The sequence below is a fragment of the Littorina saxatilis genome, linkage group LG2 (assembly GCF_037325665.1).
Source record: "Littorina saxatilis isolate snail1 linkage group LG2, US_GU_Lsax_2.0, whole genome shotgun sequence".
Lineage (NCBI taxonomy): Eukaryota > Metazoa > Mollusca > Gastropoda > Littorinimorpha > Littorinidae > Littorina > Littorina saxatilis.
This window is the reverse complement of record NC_090246.1, coordinates 14272105-14291262: the sequence shown is the minus strand read 5'-3', so window position 1 is coordinate 14291262 and position 19158 is coordinate 14272105. Positions and strand designations below refer to the sequence as shown.

Below are 19158 nucleotides of genomic sequence, written 5' to 3'. Positions count from 1 at the left end.
CCTTGAAGGTTTCACTGTTCCAATGTCCATGTTTTGACAAATGAAGGCCAAGAGAACAACACAAGAAACAACCTTGCCTAATGCAGTGAGGACGAGTTTTGGATGTTGTGAGAACCGTTGTCGATACATTGAGGTGGTTGTTGTAAACATGTGGTCGTTATATGCAGGTGATCTCTGGTCTAAACTTTGCTAGTCTCTTTGGTGATACTTTGAGGTTGTTATTGTAAACAGGTGGTCGTTATATGCAGGTGATCTCTAGACTAAACTTTGCTGTAGTCTCTCTGACTGCAAACAACGGGTTGTAGGTCGCAAATGCTGCAGTTTGATTTCAGTAGGGTTGCACGTGCAACAAAACCCTTCGACGACGCTTTGGGGTGGTAGGGCCACAAAAAAAAAAAAAAATAGGTCTGTTTACGGTAACATAGGCCAAAAAAATAGGGTCGGTAGGTCGGGATTTTTTATTTTATTTTATTTTTTTCTCCAAAAAACCATATTTTTACGTTATTTTCAAAAGATTTTTTTTTCTTTCCCCCCCCCCCCCCCCCAAATGCCAAAAAAGTCTAGGGTCGCACGAAAAAAATAGGGTCGGTCGGGTTACCGTAAACAGACTATTTTTTTTTTGGCCTAGTCTAAGACACGAGGTCTTTATACGTGTATGTATATTGCCAGCTGGTATCCGCAGCAGTTTTGACTGTAGCACACAGCGGCATGCAGTTGGAAAGCGATCCGAGTTTTCATCGACTGGAGGTCAGCTGTGTACAGTGTTAATACAGTGGAACCCTCCTGATCGACTGGGGGTCAGCTGTGTACAGTGTTAATACAGTGGAACCCTCCTGATCGTCTGGAGGTCAGCTGTGTACAGTGTTAATACAGTGGAACCCTCCTGATCGTCTGGAGGTCAGCTGTGTACAGTGTTAATACAGTGGAACCCTCCTGATCGACTGGGGGTCAGCTGTGTACAGTGTTAATACAGTGGAACCCTCCTGATCGACTGGGGGTCAGCTGTGTACAGTGTTAATACAGTGGAACCCTCCTGATCGACTGGGGGTCAGCTGTGTACAGTGTTAATACAGTGGAACCCTCCTTTGGAGACCTCTGAAAATCTGAAATAGACAGGTCTTAAAAGGGAGGGGTTCTTACAAATGAGGTAAACTAGCAGGTGCTATGAACAGAATGTCTGGAACAGAAGGGTCTTAAAGGGGCGGGGATGTAGCTCAGTCGGTAGCGCGCTGGATTTGTATCCAGTTGGCCGCTGTCAGCGTGAGTTCGTCCCCACGTTCGGCGAGAGATTTATTTATCAGAGTCAACTTTGTGTGCAGACTCTCCTCGGTGTCCGAACACCCCCGTGTGTACACGCAAGCACAAGACCAAGTGCGCACGAAAAAGATCCTGTAATCCATGTCAGAGTTCGGTGGGTTATAGAAACACGAAAATACCCAGCATGCTACCTCCGAAAACGGCGTATGGCTGCCTAAATGGCGGGGTAAAAAAACGGTCATACACGTAAAATTCCACTCGTGCAAAAAACACGAGTGTACGTGGGAGTTTCAGCCCACGAACGCAGAAGAAGAAGAAGGGTCTTAAAAAGGAGGAGGTTTTAAAATGGGGGGTCTTTAAAAGGGGGGGGGGGGGGGGGTGGGGGGGTGCCACGTACCGTAGCAGCTCCTTCCCGTTAGCCGAAAGCCGCGTGGGCAAGAATGGCTGAGCTTTGTTTGCAGGCGTAATACCGTATTAAGTATGAATAACTCAGCCAAACCTCATTAGCTTAGCAGATTAACCTGATACCCGGGATGTTTAGTCGCCGGGTAGATCCGATCTCCGCCTCTCGTGTTGTAATATGTGGGTCCACAGCGGTCTTTGATCTTTTGTTTTGTGCACTGTGACTGGAGTGCTGAATACACACAGTGCGGAAGCGTTGCCGAGAGAGTTAATAGAGCGTGTACTGCGCGGAAGTTCGATCGTATGATCGATTCATGAACTCGGGAATGCGTGAATTGCTTTCAAGAATACAACGCCTCGATATTTTTATTTATGTTCTATGTTGTATATTGTAATGCTGTATATGTTACAGTAAATTCATAAAACCAGTAAATTTGTAAATTTACTGAAATTTTTAGTAAATTTGTAAATTTCCTGGGTGTCAAACTCAGTAAATTTGTAAATTTCCTGAATTTTTCAGTAAATTGGTAAATTTACGGAGTGAATTTACAAATTGACTGGTTTGATGAATTTACTGTAACATATACACCACACCTGAGTTTCTTCTCGTTGAGATAATAAAGTGTTCTACGTCTCTGTCTATACGATGAGAGTGTGTATGTAGTGGAGAGATAATGGGGCCAACTGCTATGTTTGTTTTTGTTTGTACTGTCACACGTAATGTTTTATATTGGTTGGAGATGAAAAGTATTGTGAATTTAAGTTTGATGCAGCGAAGACTGCGCCTTTGGCTGATGTAGTTGCTGCTACTATTATTAATTCTTGTGTTTTGTTTGTTTTTTACTTTACGATGTTTCATTTTTACCCCTCTCCCTCCAACCGTATGTCTGACTCGTTCCTATGATCGCATTTCCGACTCTTTAATGTCCACGTGATTTGGTATCTTGATTAGTGCAGCTGCGCTTTCAACTGAAGTGTTCCACTGTTGAACACACTTTTTGTAGATCAGTTTTGAACACTGGGAGACACCTGTGTGCAACGTTTGCGAGAAGAATTATGTACTATAATTATCATAATGTTTTCAAAAACTGGTTAAAAAAAGTGTGTTCAAAAGTAGAACACTTTAAGTTAAACGTGTGGCTGTACATTGTCTCCACTGTCTGTCTGTCTCTCTTTTGTTGTCAGTGTCAGTGCCCCTTTACAGTTCCTCCTCTATGTTGCCTGGCAACAACTTTTTGTTCTCAGTTTGCTCCTCATTTTTGCCTGGCAACAACTCACTGTTTTTACTATCATTTCAGGTGCTGCATAAAAAGCTTCAGGATGCAGTGGTTCTGCAAATTGTGACCTTGACCTTTGACCTAGCAGTAATACCAACCACACGTGCAGCTCTTCCGAACAACAGCCAACAGTTCTCGGCGACATACTGCTGTGTGACGTCACGTCACGCTCAACTGTCTGGTTTACGTGACACCAAAGTCACGCTCACCCCTCTTCCCCCCCCCCCCCCATGCCCCATCCCCTTATTGGTGTGGTGTAGATTCACGCTTAACTCTCTCTCCCTGGTCTGCGTGAAAATAAAGTAACGCTTATCCCCGACCCCTGTTTCACCCCTACCAGCCCCCGGTCCCTTCTAGAGGCAGCGGCGGCGGGAGTGTCAGACTGACAGTCACGGAGGGCGGTGGCGGTTGGCGCGAGGTGGAGGTTATCCCGCCCCTCACCCCGTCCACCGCAGCTCTGGAGCTCTCCACCCGCGGGGCTTCCTGCAAGGACACCCTGCCTTCCTCCTCCCCCTCATCTCCCTCTCCGCCCCTCCCTCCTCCTCGTGTGGATTCCGCTTCCCCCGGCCCTTCAACCTCCAGACTCCGTACCCCCACCAACACCACCGCTGCCGCCGATTCCTCCACCTCCTCCTCCGCCTTCCTGTCCCCTGCAGCCGTTCCGGTGTGCACGTCGTCGTCGTCCGACATTCCGGAGACTTCAGGCGACACCGACACCCCGCCCTTGTCAGACACATCTTTCTCCACCAGGGTCAAGGACGAAGCCTCAACGTCATCCGAGGTGGTGCTGACAGCAGCTGCTGCTCCGGACACTGTCCTCGCCCCAGGCAGTCCTCCTGGGGCCGACGCTAGGGTCTCTTCCACCAAGGGTAGGCCCTCGTCACTGAAGCGGGTGTCGGTGAAGCGTCGTGAAGTAAGGTCGAAGGTGCCGGTTCCGGAGCCGGACGTCCTGATGCAGACTGTGCTGATGGAGACGAGCTACGGGCCCATCAACGGGCCTGCGGGCGCCCTGCCCATGGCGGAGCCCGACCTGCTGGAGAACGGCAAGACCCAGTGCAACAACCCGTCGGACGTGGTGGCCGTCAGGCGGCCTTCTCAGGACTCTTTCACGGAGTACGCCGCGCGCGCCTCCGTGCGTCACGTGACGCAAGCCTTCAACCGCCGCGCGGACAGACACTACTCCAAGCGCATGCGGCGGCGGTTGGTGTACAAGAACGGCGAGGTGAATATCACACAGACTAACATCCGCAAGCGGCGGCGGCGCTACCTGGCGGACATCTTCACGACCCTGGTGGACATTAAGTGGCGCTATAACCTCATGCTCTTCGCCATGGCCTTCATCGTCAGCTGGCTCATCTTCGCGCTCATCTGGTGGCTCGTCTGCTTCTCGCACGGCGACTTGGACCACATAGGCGAGGACAACTGGAAGCCGTGCGTGATAGAGATCCACTCCTTCACCTCCGCCTTGTTGTTTTCTATAGAGACGCAGCATACCATCGGCTACGGGTCGCGCCACACCACGGAGGAGTGCCCCGAGGCCATCGTGCTGATGATGTTCCAGTCGTGCTTCGGCGTCATCTGCCAGGCCCTCATGACGGGCATCGTGTTCGCCAAACTGTCGCGGCCCAAGAAGCGGGCCGAGACCCTCATGTTCAGCAAGAGCGCCTGCATCTGCAAGCAGGACGGGGACCTGTGCCTCCTGCTGCGGGTGGGCGACATGCGCAAGTCGCAGATCGTGGAGGCGCACATCCGCGCCGTGCTGATCAAGAAGAAGATCACCAAGGAGGGCGACGTGCTGCCGCTCTACCAGTTCGACGTCGACCTGGGCTTCGACGAGGGCCGGGACCGCCTCTTCCTGGTCTGGCCCGTCATCATCGTGCACAAGATCGACGCCGACAGCCCCTTCTGGGACCTGTCCCCCGAGGACCTGCACCGCGAGCAGTTCGAGCTGATCGTGGTGCTGGAGGGCATCGTGGAGAGCACGGGCATGACCACGCAGGCGCGCAGCTCCTACCTGCCCGGGGAGGTGCTGTGGGGGCACCGCTTCGAGCGCCTCGTCACCTTCCAGAAGGAGAACGGACAGTACCAGATCGACTTCTCCCGCTTCCACAACACCATTCCAGTGGATACCCCCAACTGCAGCGCCAAGGAGCTGGCGGAGATGACAGCGGCGGGGAGGGTACCGGAGTCCACGGGGGTGTACGTGGACGACGACGAGAACACGTCCATAGCCTCCAAGTCGGAAAGGTACTCCAGCCCCTATGTTGTCAAGCGTCATGGTGCGGCACAAACTGATTTTGACGATGATGACGATGATTTTGATTCGTTGAGAAGCAAGCAAAGCACTAGTACTGACTTAGGCTCGCGCGCGGAGTCGGAGACGTTGCTATGACATAAAGCCTCTCCTTCGATTCTTTCTTCCGCCAGTTCTCTCAATAGCGCAAAACAGACGCTGACACCTATTGGTGTAATTTCTAGTTGTGTCACTGACAGCACACAAGTATGTAAAACTGTGTAACAAGAAAATGAAAAATGAAGGAAAAAGGCAGATAAAGATATGCACATAATTTTTGACAATGGTCATATTTTCTGATACCATTTGGTTTTCGTAAATGACTTAATTTGGCAAAGTAAATATCTTTTCACGCCATTTTTGGTCAAAGACAATCAACTACATGACATTTTGTGAAGTGTTTGGTGAACACAAGTTGTGATGAAGACAATAGATCCGCCCGGGTCGTTTTACCTCATGTACAAATCATTCATTCCCTATGACCCCTCTGGGCACACGTCGCCGCCAAAGCTTTCAGAATAGCGTCGTGATATCAATGTGCCTAAAGATTTTGTGTCGGCTTTCATTGGCGTTTTAGCTGATTATTTTATTTTATAGTGTGGCTTTTTTTTGTAGTCCGCTTCTGCCTTCCAAACATTGCTTGACGGAATCAGTGTAGATTCATAAACACAATTCGGACATCAACGAATTTCATGTGCAAAAGATACATTTTCGTGTCTTTTTGGTTGTACGTTTTTTGTTATTAGGGCCAGCGTTCGTCTAGATAGCACTTAGCTGTAGACGAGACTGTCATCGGTGCAAAGAACAAAATTATGCAATTTTTTTCGTTTTTTTCTTCTGTGTCCGCATTCCTGAGCGAGAGAGAGAAAGAGAGTCACCATCAGAATCAGTTGTGTGATCATCATGACGTTGTCTTCATGCCGGCTTGCTTGGGTGTTGTCACCTTTATTTCTCCCAACGTGCTGCACGTGCAAGTGAAGTGGATTGAGTTGTGTGGTGTTGTACACGTGTTTGCTGTCGCATTCTTGTCTCAGTCTGCCTTTTACGGAGCTTAAAATCAAGACGTGAATCTGACATGGATACTGGGGCGTCAACAAATCAGGCCAAGAAAATAAGTTATGTTTTCGACTTTTTTTCTTCTTCTTATTTTGTATTTTCTGCTCCTTTCTGCTGCCAACCCTGCAATTGTCAGAGTTCGGGGGCAAAAAGATACGGAGCAAGAGGCTAGAACCTCTTATCTGATCTGATAATGTTATTTTAGAGGGGCGTTGCAAGCCCCTGGAGCAATTTTTTTATTAGTGCTTGTGTGAACAAGAAACAATTAACAAGTGGCTCTATCCCATCTCCCCCCCCCCCCCCTTTCCCCGTCGCGATATAACCTCCGTGGTTGAAAACGACGTTAAACACCAAGTTACTTTGAATACAGCTGTCTATATTCCCTTTGGCCTGATGCATAAATCTCAGGGTGGCTTACTCTAAGGTCATGTGAAGCATTACACTCGAATTTGCTGACCTCGCAAGCCTGATATAAAGCAAGCATGCGCGTTAGGCACATTTTCAGTGATGACCATGTCAGATTCATACCTTTTTTTTTTTTTTTAGCTTGCAACTATCTTTTTTCAACTGTTGTCAATGTGCATACGTCACTGCATAACCATTGGAGTCATCCTTTGAGGTCATATAACTAGTCTTGGATAAAGAGCACTAAGTCATATTAGAAGAATTGCTGTCCCCGACTGTTTTCTCCTATGCAGATTAAATAATGGATGTAGAGTTAATAGGGAGCGACAGCATATATGTATACTAGATGAATAACCGCTTTGCCGGGTACGGCTTCGCCGGGAAGAAGTCGAGCTGAATACCCGGCTGCGCCGGGGACCCGGCTTTGCCGGGTGTACGCCGGCGAACGCACCGCACGAAGGAAGGGAGATAAACGCGCAAAACACTGGAGAAGAGTAATACCCGGCTTTGCCGGGACAGTGACCTTCTAAAACAAGAAATTCCTCCGAGATAGGAAAAACACCCCCGTTGGTCAAAGGGAAATAACCATTCTCACTGCCACCAACTGAGAAGGTTATTTCCCTTTGACCATTAATATGTGCCTCTATAAGTCCTTGTAGAATCTTAATCCACCAATAACTCCCTAACCGTGTGTTTGACTGGTCCCAATTTTTGTAAGGACCGTCTCAGGAATGTATAGAACCTGTTCACCAAGTTTGGTGACGATCGGTCCGTTCATTCTTGAGATCTATATGCGAACGCAAACAAACAAACAAACAAACACATCGAGCGAAACCTATACACACCCCTATACCGGGGGTGTAAAAACCTATACACACCCCTATACCGGGGGTGTAAATAGTATAACGGGAATATGGATTGAGCGTTGTCGACAGTGACCTTCTAAAAATAGAAACGGGAATATGGATTGACGCCACACGAAGGAAGGGAGATAAACGCTGAAAACACTGGAGAAGATAAGGAAGAGTTACTGGGAATGGATCCAGAGAAAAACCAAAATCGGTTCAGCAATTTTTTGATTAGTGCTTTTGTGAACAAGAAACAATTAACAAGTGGCTCTATCCCATCCCCCCCCCCCCCTTTCCCCGTCGCGATATAACATTGAACGGTTGAAAACGACGTTAAACACCAAATAAAGTAAAGTAAAAAGTAAAAGTGGAAAAGCGTCCGCCCCGTGATCGGGAGGTCGTGGGTTCGAACCCCGGCCGGGTCATACCTAAGACTTTAAAATTGGCAATCTAGTGGCTGCTCCGCCTGGCGTCTGGCATTATGGGGTTAGTGCTAGGACTGGTTGGTCCGGTGTCGGAATAATGTGACTGGGTGAGACATGAAGCCTGTGCTGCGACTTCTGTCTTGTGTGTGGCGCACGTTATATATGTCAAAGCAGCACCGCCCTGATATGGCCCTTTGTGGTCGGCTGGGCGTTAAGCAAACAAACAAACAAACAAAAAGCATCCAAAGACTCGACACAGTTGTATACATAAGTACGAGTTTTGTAGATGATATCATTAAAACTCTCTTGAATCTCACATAAGGTAAAGATAATCAAATGTGACATAACTATGAATTAAAGACACATTCAGGTAACTATGAGGGGTCTAAATATGTGGATGAAATAGATCATTTAATAATATCCGATTCTTCATCCGCGGACTAGACACAATTAGTCTACCTCGGTATCTGTATATATACCGATCCAGACTGTCTGCTTTTATAAGACGATATTGCTATTTCATATGTTACGTGGATTTCCATTGGTCAATTGGGCAAAACTGAGCTCAGTGCAAAAGTGATATCAACGACATTTCCGTCGATATCAGTTTTGATATCGACGACCTCTTTATTGCTTCCCCACTTCAAAAACAAAAACACCTAAATTTAAAAACAAACAAATATATATGAAAATGTAATTATCCCAGAATTTAGTTGAGCAAGTGACTAAAGACTTTTTGAAAGGAAAGACATTTTAAAATACTGAAAAGTACAAGAAAAGAGTGAACAAAAAGAAATAATAATCAGAGGGAGGGATATGGAACAGCCAAAACTAAGACAAATACTTACAGTAAATACAAAATGTCCAGAGAATTAGCAATATATCTAACATTGACTGACTGTGTGATGATATCTTCTGCTATTGGTCTGTTTCGACAGTGATATCAAAATCTCGACCTCCGGTCTCGATTTTGATATCACTGTCTCAACAGACCATAGCAGAAGATATCATCACACAGTCCGTCAATATTGGGTAGAATCGTCCAAGGTGACATCGTGTTATCAAATTGATGACACTGTAATGTACAGTCCTACAGTCGTTTAAGGATGCCTCCCCCCCCCCCTGTAAACGATCATGTAAACCATACCATAGCTGTCCGCGCTTTTACGCTTCTACTGGGACATATACAAACAATCAACAACCTGACTGGATTCTGTGGAACCGGCACGGTTGGCCTAGTGGTAAGGCGTCCGCCCCGTGATCGGGAGGTCGTGGGTTCGAACCCACCTATACCTAAGACTTTAAAATTGGCAATCTAGTGGCTGCTCCGCCTGGCGTCTGGCATTATGGGGTTAGTGCTAGGACTGGTTGGTCCGGTGTCAGAATAATGTGACTGGGTGAGACATGAAGCCTGTGCTGCGACTTCTGTCTTGTGTGTGGCGCACGTTATATAAATGTCAAAGCAGCACCGCCCTGATATGGCCCTTCGTGGTCGGCTGGGCGTTAAACAAACAAACAAACAAACAAGCAAACTGCATTCTGTGCACAGTGGGATTTTCTTTGCTGAATTCAGTTCGCAAATTGACATAGGTGTCAGGTACACAATGATTTCACCAAAACATCCCAACACGGCCTAGGTAGCAAAGAAACTCGGTGTCGATGTTTTTGTTGTACGTTAAATCATGTCCAAGTGCAAGGATGCTAATATCATTATAATAGAGAATACTACATGGCTTGCTGTGTCGAGTGTAAATCTGGTACGAAACAGCAAGCCATGTAGTATTTTGTTTATCCTACAAACTGTACTTTCGTGTATTTTACTGAAAATGTCCTGCAGTCGAGGCAGCTAATTTGAAGACGCTTGTTTTGGAACCTCGATCTCTTCTAAAGCCTCGTGTGCAATCTATTACGTTGTATAATGTTTGTCTCGGTGACTTTGGCATCATAAGCAGTGGAAAAACAGGTCCCTGCCAGACTTGCTTGACATGACCTCATTTACATGATATACACACGTGTGATTTGAACGATTATTATCTCACGAGTGTCTCTCTCACGTATGTAGGATAACTATTATTATCCCATACCATAATTGTTGTGGAGATCGCTAGATACCATAATTGTTGTGGAGATCAACAGATCTGTAGTGGTTTCATGATCATTCGCACTGAGGGGAGACTGGAGGGTTTTTTAAGCATCAGATTTTACTTCCTGAGACAAGATTGTGCTAGAAGTTGTTTTATTATTTGCACTTGTTGCGATTTCGGTGTCACTGTTTGTTTATGCATGCGGTTGCTATGCCACTGTTTTTATTTTAATGCACTTCGTTTGGTTACGTGTTGGTGGTTGCATTTACTGAGTTGGTAACCTTAGCTGATCGTGTTCTAATGTGTACATAGATCTATGCCATCAAGCGTTTGCATTTTAAAAGCAGTCTGATCTTAGCTGGTACAATGAGACTGCATGCTATATTTTTCGTATACATCATTAATGATCGTCGATATTCACCCAAAATATATATGTTTTAGATACATGAACCGGATACTGCAATAAAACCCTGTTATTGTATCAAAGTGAATAAAGAGATGAGTTTTTAATAAAATGCACGTTGTATTGTTTTGTTTGTGATTCTAATAACATGTTTGTTTGTATTTTTTTTATTGTTTGTTTGTTTGTTTGTTTGTGTCTTTAACACTTGTGACAGTTTGTTTGTCTGTTTGTGTGTGTATAGTTTTGTTTTGTTGTACTAATAGTGTATGGCCGGATTATCGAATATACAAGACATACAGTGTGTTTACCTTTTATTGAACGTGACTCAGAAGGGGAAGTTAATCTCCATCGTAAGCCAGAACAGTTTTTTCACCTTTAAATAACACATATATACAGAGAAACAACGGATGAATTAGCTGCAGTTCAGGGGAAAAAAAACAACAACAACAACGACAGCAACAACAACAACTGAACAACTGAACATCAAACACAATCTTAGCATTTAAGTGTGGAAGAAGACAGTTCCACCGCACGTTCGTTGGAACATTGCATGATTACTATATATAATTATGCTCTGCACAACTACACACACACACACACACACACACACACACACACACACACACACACACACACACACACACACACACACACACACACACACACACACACACACACACACACACACACACTCTCACTCTCACTCTCACTCTCACTCACTCACACACACACACACTATTGACCTGGGTAAATCGAAACAATCAGAATAACTGAAAACACAAAAATGCTACGAAAGCAAAAAGATTGTTATGTGGTTTGAGATCTGGCATCAGCAATTTACAATTTGCGGATAGATAAATGAAGCCCACAGAACGTTCGATAGCGTTGGAAAATTCCCCTGGAGGGAAACCCATTCCGTTGTGGCTTGTGTTTGTCTTGTAATTATCAACCCATTTATTTAATTGCCTCGATAACTATGCTGTAGTACGTTTCTGGTCCAACTTGATAGGTGTGGCTTATTTGATGTAGGGTCAGCAAGTTTGAAACCGGAAAACGCCCGACAGATCGTAGATACTTCACGAATAATTTCAGTGACGGAGATTATTAGTTGATGATCATGACCTGAAATAAGTTTAATAGGTAGAAATGTAACTGGGTGGAACCATACTTGGAGCCTTTTATTAAAAAAAATTCTTATTTGCTTGCACAGTCGATCTTTACAGGAATAGAGATGCGACAGAATTACTACACTTTTTTCAGATTTTTTGATCCTGCGCAACATGGTATTAAGATGTGTTTCCTTTCCTTTCCTTTTTATTTTTTCCTTGCATAAATCTACTTTTTTTTTACTGCAAAACGGCAGTATGATTGGATTGAAAGTAGTCAGTCTTTGAGACTCTGTCTTGTCTTGTCTTGTCTTGTCTTGTCTTGTCTTGTCTTGTCTTGTCTTGTCTTGTCTTGTCTTGTCTTGTCTTGTCTTGTCTTGTCTTGTCTTGTCTTGTCTTGTCTTGTCTTGTCTTGTCTTGTCTTGTCTTGTCTTGTCTTGTCTTGTCTTGTCTTGTCTTGTCTTGTCTTGTCTTGTCTTGTCTTGTCTTGTCTTGTCTGCCTGAGTGTCTGTCTGCCTGTCTGTTTCTCTCATAATGTATTAAATGATATTACAAAGGCGGTGTGCTGGTATAGGGGGCAGGGATGACACACGAGCCGGCGTTCTCGTTGAAATCAATGGGATTTGTTGTGTAACAAGGAACAGAGAAGGGGAGGGGATTAAAGGGTACATATTTAAATGTACAGGCAAAAATATAAAGTTAAGCTGCGAAGAGGCTCTTTTTGGGTATTTCACACGTGATATCCCCAGAGAGAAAACCTTCATAATTAATCACCTTATATTGATATCGAAAATGTGCATAAGCCAGTTTAAGTACGGAAATCCAAAAACTAACATGAAGATCTTATTTCAGAACCAAGCTCGAGTTCGAAATTTCTAGTAAAATTGAACTGTGTATAAGAATATAGATAACTAGTAGTATTGTGCTGTTAATGTAAAGTTATTTATATATGCGCTGTATGATGCTGTGCTGAAAACTGGTACTGTAATTGGTAATTTGTAAATTCTCGCCTTTGTCTATCGAGCGTTGGATTAATTAACTTGTTATGTATTGTCCCGCTGAAAATGTATTATAAAAAAAAAAAAAAAAAAAAAAAAAAAAGGAACAGAGAAGGGGAGGGGATTAAAGGCGACAGTTTGGAAGAGGGTGTGGGGGTGGGGATGGGGGAAGGGTTGGGGGGTGGGGGTGGTAGTCACCCCAGGAGGCAGAGTGAGCCAATGCGCCTTGTTAACTTTCAGAATTATTCTGTTCCACTTTGGGACTAAGATAATTAGCCTTGTCAGCAAGGTGATTATTTTCTTTTCTGTGTGTGTATTTATTTATTTTTTTTTTTCTGATGCTCGAGTGTGTCAGACTGGGTTTACAGCAATTACAGGGGAGAAGTTTGGTGAAGTAAAACTTTGCTGACAGTTGTACTGGTGTACTGTTATAGTTGCGGTCAAAAAGGTTAAAGGTCTACGCCGCCTCGTGAAAACAGTTCGCCTCGCCATCTCAGATTTGGCCAGGCTTTTACATAGGATAAGACCATCCCTCCTCTTGGTCACATACCACGAATGAACAGCCTGATGCGTTACTGATGCACGTTCGGGGTTGAAGTGTACCCATTTGTGGTCGTATCACATATCTCCCATATTATTATTATTATCACTCAATAATGTACTAGGGTAGAGCAAAAACGATTAAGGATAGCACTTAACCTTTTTAACACAAGATATTACTAATCGTCTTGAACACTTTTTCTTCTTTAGTACCATATACAAGTTGCTTAGATTTTTTTTAAATAATTGAAAACGTCCTCCGCTATACCACTCTTCTCTGTCTCTCTCTCTGTCTCTCTCTCTGTCTCTCTCTCTCGCGCTCTCTCTCTCTCTCTCTCGCGCGCTCTCTCTCTCTCTCTCTCTCTCTCTCTCTCTCTCTCTCTCTCTCTCTCTCTCTCTCTCTCTCTCTCTCTCTCTCTCTCTCTCTCTCTCTCTCTCTCTCTCTCTCTCCACAACCATTATTATCCCTACATATTCACACACGATACACACATTCACAAGTCTAAAGAGCTTAGCACTAGAAGGCGAAAAGCGCCATCAAAGTTGTTAGCGCGTTTATGTGACTTATTAGCTCGGTCGATAGGCAACTCCTCCGAACCTCTGAAGTACCCAGCACACGCCATAACGGCGTCGCGCAAGAGGCTGTGCGCATTACCATCCATAATGTGCGAGCTTGGAAAGTACAGTCGAAGCTGTATATAACGACCATCCAAGGGACCGACCAGAAATGGTCGGGCACTGTGGCTGGGTGGTAAGACGTCGGCCTCTTAATCGGAAGGTCGAGGGTTCGAATCCCGGCCGCGGCCGCCTGGTGGGTTAAGTGTGGCGATTTTTCCGATCTCTCAGGTCAACTTATGTGCAGACCTGCTGGTGGCTTATCCCCCTTCGTGTGTACACGCAATCACAAGACCAAGTGCGCACGGAAAAGATCCTGTAATCCATATCATAGTTCGGTGGGTTATAGAAACACGAAAATACCCAGCATGCTTCCTCCGAAAGCGGCGGCGTATGGCTGCCGAAATGGCGGGGTAAAAACGGTCATACACGTAAAATTCCACCCGTGCAAAAACACGAGTGTACGTGGAAGTTTCAGGCCACGAACGCAGGAGAAGGAGAAGGTTCTTGGGGACACTGTCTATAACGACAACCCCAGGGGACCGACGAGAAAATTACAGACATGAATTCGCTATGGAAAGATGAATGACATAGATGGAAAACTTGTCAGGGGCCCTTTGAGGTGGTCTTTGTGGGCAGGTGGTCGCTTTGGAGAGGTGCTTTGGAGAGGTGTTCGTTATGGCAGGTTTGACTGTACAGTCCTTCTCGTGTAAGCCATCATGTTTTCCACCATTAACATGTCCAGTTTTTTTGTTACACGAGATAAGAGTTTTTTTTTGGTTTGCTTAACGCCCAGCCGACCACGAAGGGCCATATCAGGGCGGTGCTGCTTTGACATATAACGTGCGCCACACACGACAGAAGTCGCAGCACAGGCTTCATGTCTCACATTATTCTGACACCGGACCAACCAGTCACATTATTCTGACACCGGACCAACCAGTCCTAGCACCAACCCCATAATGTCAGACGCCAGGCGGAGCAGCCACTAGATTGCCAATTTTAAAGTCTTAGGTATGACCCGGCCGGGGTTCGAACCCACGACCTCCCGATCACGGGGCGGACGCCTTACCACTAGGCCAACCGTGCCGGTACGAGATAAGAGTATCCTTTAACTCAAAATACATACTAAAGCAACAGCCTGGCTGCTTCCTGTGCAGAGTGGGATTTTGTTGTTGTTGGTGAATAAGGCAAAAAAAACCAAAAAAAAAAAAATCTGTTTACGGTAACATAGGCACAAAAAAAAAGGGTCGGTAGGTCGGGAATTGGGGTTTTTTCCTCCAAAAATGCCAAAAAAAAGACTTTTTTTTTAACATTTTTTTTTCTCCCCCAAATGCCAAAAAAAAAGTCTAGGGTCGCGCGAAAAAATAGGGTCGGTCAGGATACCGTAAACAGACTATTTTTTTGTGTGTGGCCTAAATCGAATCAGTAATTTCGTAACTGGCATCAGTGCCATCCTGCTGAATCCATTAAAAACAAGTCGCGTAAAGCAAAATCAATACATTTAGTCAGTCTTCGGAACTCACAGAATGAAACTGAACGCACTGCATTTCTTTTTCTCCAAGACTAGAAAATCGTAGGCTGGCCAAAACCTCGCGGCCTAGAAAGCTCTGAAACATTGTTTCGGTTATTCAAACCAAATTAAACCTAATTTGCCTACAACGGATTTTCTTGATTTGTGAGCTTGTTTTTAATCGAAACTCATGTGTATATATTTTTGGATTCAGGATATGCACAGTACAATCATTTTTAGAATTACTCAAGTTTGGACCACGAATAATAATTATTACTGGTACGTTTTTTTTCCGGCTTCTAGTTAGTACAGGGCGCAGGGACGCACAGTTTAGGCAGCCCGGAAGGATGCTCTTGTTATATGTGAAAGCATGAACGTCGAACAGCTCAGTGGTCAGGAACATGATTGCTTAAAGGCACTGTAAGACTCCCGTAAACCATCACAGATACTGTCAGGCTTTTACAAACAGTACAAACACCCTTCCATTAGAACGCTCACCGAACGGGAACACCCTGGCTGCTTTCCGTCGAGAGTGAGACATTTTCATTTTTGTGGACCGTCTGTTCTACAATCAGGCGCCTCGTTTTGGCGCTAGAACTAACTTTTAAAATCTAAATAATAAATTGACAGCTTGTAACACAAACATTCTTAAATCATAAAAGATGTCTTTTTTCATCAAGGCAAGATCAGTACAATTCGAAGTTTTGAAAGTTTTAAAAAAGCCTATAGGCCGGAAGCAGGGTCACGAAAGGTCGTGTCTCAGAGACGATGTTTCTGCATAGCACTCGCTTTCTTTTAAGCCAGCCGCCGCCGACAAGTTCGTGTGACTCGCAGCCGTTTGTTGCGTTTTAGAATCAGAGATACACAAAAACGTGCTATTGCAGATACAGCCAGTCGCATTAAAATCACAAACTGACGACTAAATTGTGAAAAAAAGGAAAGTGGATCACACTGGTTCACGATGGCACTGGGGTTAGATAAACTACGAAATCTGGTGTGTGGTTTACGCGAGCTAAATAGCAATGCAAACGAACTGTTTCATTTAATACTATTAAATGCTATTGCAAGTGTGTTCCATAAAGTTAGAACTGCTTTTTTCATTAGAAGATTTAAATCGTTTTGTAAACCATTTGAGACATACGGGGGGGTTAATCGAGAAGGATGACATCTTTAAAGACCTGTCAGGCATACTAATATGGTTGTATAAGAGGCTACGCGCACAGCCATCCATAATGAGTGCACTTTAGATGTCCGGGAACATTAGAGTCTTTGGAGCCGTCTGCACTTTAGTGTGCGTCATAACCCTGGTCTATCGCACATGGTCTAATCAAGCGCCTGTTCATTCCGATAGAGGTACATCAGCACTCTTAACAAAAGTGTTCCACTTTTGAACACGTTTTTGTAACACGTTTTTGTAACACGTTTTTGTAACACGTTTTTGAAACTTTGTGATACTATAGTACATATTTGTACTAGCAAAGGAGGCAAACTTAATAAACACAGAGTGTTCACAAGTGTTCATTTGAACTATTTGTGCTGCTTTTACCAATACAAGTATGCAAAGATCCCTCCATGTGTTAATAACTCTGGTTACATGTATACTTAAGTGTGTGTGAATGTGTTGGTACACGTGTGTGTGTGTGTGTGTGTGTGTGTGTGTGTGCGTGTGTGCGTACGCAAGTGCGTGCGTGCTTGTGTGAGAGTGTGTGTGTGTGTGTGTGTGTGTGTGTGTGTGTGTGCGAGTGTGTGTGTGTGTGTGAGTGTGTGTGTGTGTGTGTGTGTGTGTGCGTGCGTGCGTACGCAAGTGCGTGCTTGCGTGCGAGTGTGTGTGTGTGTGTGTGTGTGTGTGTGTGTGTGTGTGTGTGTGTGTGTGTGTGTAGGCTATACGTGCCTGTCAGCTCGTGTGTCTACATCTAACAATTTTCCATACTGTGTGATATACACACGCACGTGCATATATAATACGCTATTGTTGCAAGATCAATATTTCTTGAGTCCCTGAATTCATTGTGTACAGACAGTTATGCAGATACGCACATGGCCCTTGCGGTATTCATTGATTTTTGAACTGGGTAACTGCTACATTCCCAATTCAGGTGAACCCGACTGTTAAGTATTTGCTGTGCGCTTTTATTAACAATATCATGAATACACGCAACTGCTGTAGATCACAGAAAAAGCCATGTCCTATTTGTGACATTTTTTGGATTGCGAAATCACACACGCACAGATGGTGTTTTGTTACATAGAGAGACCCGGTGTGTAAGGAACCTTTTGAGTGAGTTTAAACCATTATAAGCAGGGGCGGATCAGTTGCTTTGTAAGGGGGGGTGCACTTTGAATCGAAAGTGAATGTGATGGGCGCGAAGCGCCCGAATTTGCTAGGGGGGTCCGGGGGCATGCCCCCCCCGGAAAAAATTTTGGCTCAAAGAAGCAAAATGGTGCCATCTGGTGCCATTTGAACTTATAAATGGTCAGCTTTCCAATTTTTTTATTTTTTTTTTGCTGGAGGGGGGGGGGGGGGGTGCACGTGCACTCTGTGCACCCCCCCCTCCCTCGTCCGCCCCTGATAAGAATGGGAATTTGAACAGCGCGAATGTTGATGCAACACGCGGGGCAAAGCTCCGTGCATAACTTGATTAGAAAATCAATAAATTAGAACCGAAAACCCATCATCATTAAATTGTTTCAATTTGCGTTTTGGGAGTGCTGACTGTCCACATAATACAAGGATTATCGTTGCGCTTAACCACAGACAGCCTCTGATGCGTTCTGCAAAGTAATTAGCGTGTTTTTAGTTTGTTCTCACTGAATGAATTTTACGTTTGGTAACGAAATCGTGCGTTTTCAACACTTTTTCTTGTGCAACACACAATCATGGTACTTGAAGCAATGAGGGCTTTTTCCCTCTAGAAAAGTTGTCTAAAGTCACGTTCGCATTTCACGGATGACGTAAAATGTTCGCTTTAAAGGGGCACCAAATCCAATATAACATATGGATTTATTTTGGAGTCTACGGTCTAAGTTGCAAAGTGAAATAACACACAGGCATTAATGCAATCGGACAAATTAATTTGGGATTTACAGCACGTCAAAAGCCAAAGAGAACAAAAATGCCGTTGACGTCATCTACACACGCTTCATAGCGGTTTTAGAATAGGTTACTTTAACTAAAATCCTAGTTTCTACCCCTTGTGTCATAGCAGGCGTGAAAGATTGCATACGCATGTTTGCAACGTAAAACGAACACCACAGAAGTTCAAATGACCGAATCAGGTGTGATTCTGGTTTAGTTACCTGTTAAGCCTGTATAACTTATGTGGGCGGAGTAAACATCTGAAGAGAGAACGGATTTGTTATTTAATGAAATTACAAATACATAAATAAATAAAACCAGAGGATGAACACAAAACAAGATACATGCCTGGGCGTTTTGAGAGATCGAGAGTATTACATGTTCCAATTATTTTGTGCAAAGCTGCAGACTTTACAAACAAATTTTCCTTCTGTAAAAAGAAAACCGATTTGTTTCAAAAAGAAAACCGATTTGTTTCAAAGATATATGTTGAAGGAGTAAGGTTTTGGTGAATACTTTGCCAATACAAACCTTCGGGGATGGGAGTGTGGTGTGGCGCGAGGGACAAGTTTTGGAAAGCTTGTTAAGCCAACATATCGACTTACATAATAAGTTCTTGAATGATTTTGGATTCCAGTTATCGACCCTCCTTTTCTCTCAGACACCATACGTGACGCTGGCAATGTTAATGTCCTTAAAGGCCCACTCAACAGTTCTCGTCGTCTCAGACACCATACGTGACGCTGGCAATGTTAACGCCCTTAAAGGCCCACTCAACAGTTCTCATCGTCTCAGACACCATACGTGACGCTGGCAATGTTAATGTCCTTAAAGGCCCACTCAACAGTTCTCATCGTCTC

At 44.6% G+C, this 19158-nt stretch overlaps 1 protein-coding gene across 4 annotated transcripts in view; it reads left to right on the top strand.

Moving 5' to 3' along the window:
- LOC138958263 (G protein-activated inward rectifier potassium channel 3-like) overlaps positions 1–19158 on the top strand; it is a 347146-nt gene that overhangs the window by 81706 nt on the left and 246282 nt on the right. For 2 of the 4 annotated variants that reach the window (XR_011453354.1, XR_011453353.1), the window contains exon 1: positions 3242–9231. Coding sequence is in view for 2 of the 4 variants with exons in the window: in XM_070329374.1 (XP_070185475.1) it covers positions 3889–5328 (1440 nt within the window). In the remaining 2 variants the exon portion in view is untranslated. Of the gene's footprint in view, positions 1–2957; positions 9497–19158 lie in introns of those variants that run through there. The other 2 variants (XM_070329374.1, XM_070329373.1) reach the window with 2 other exon arrangements.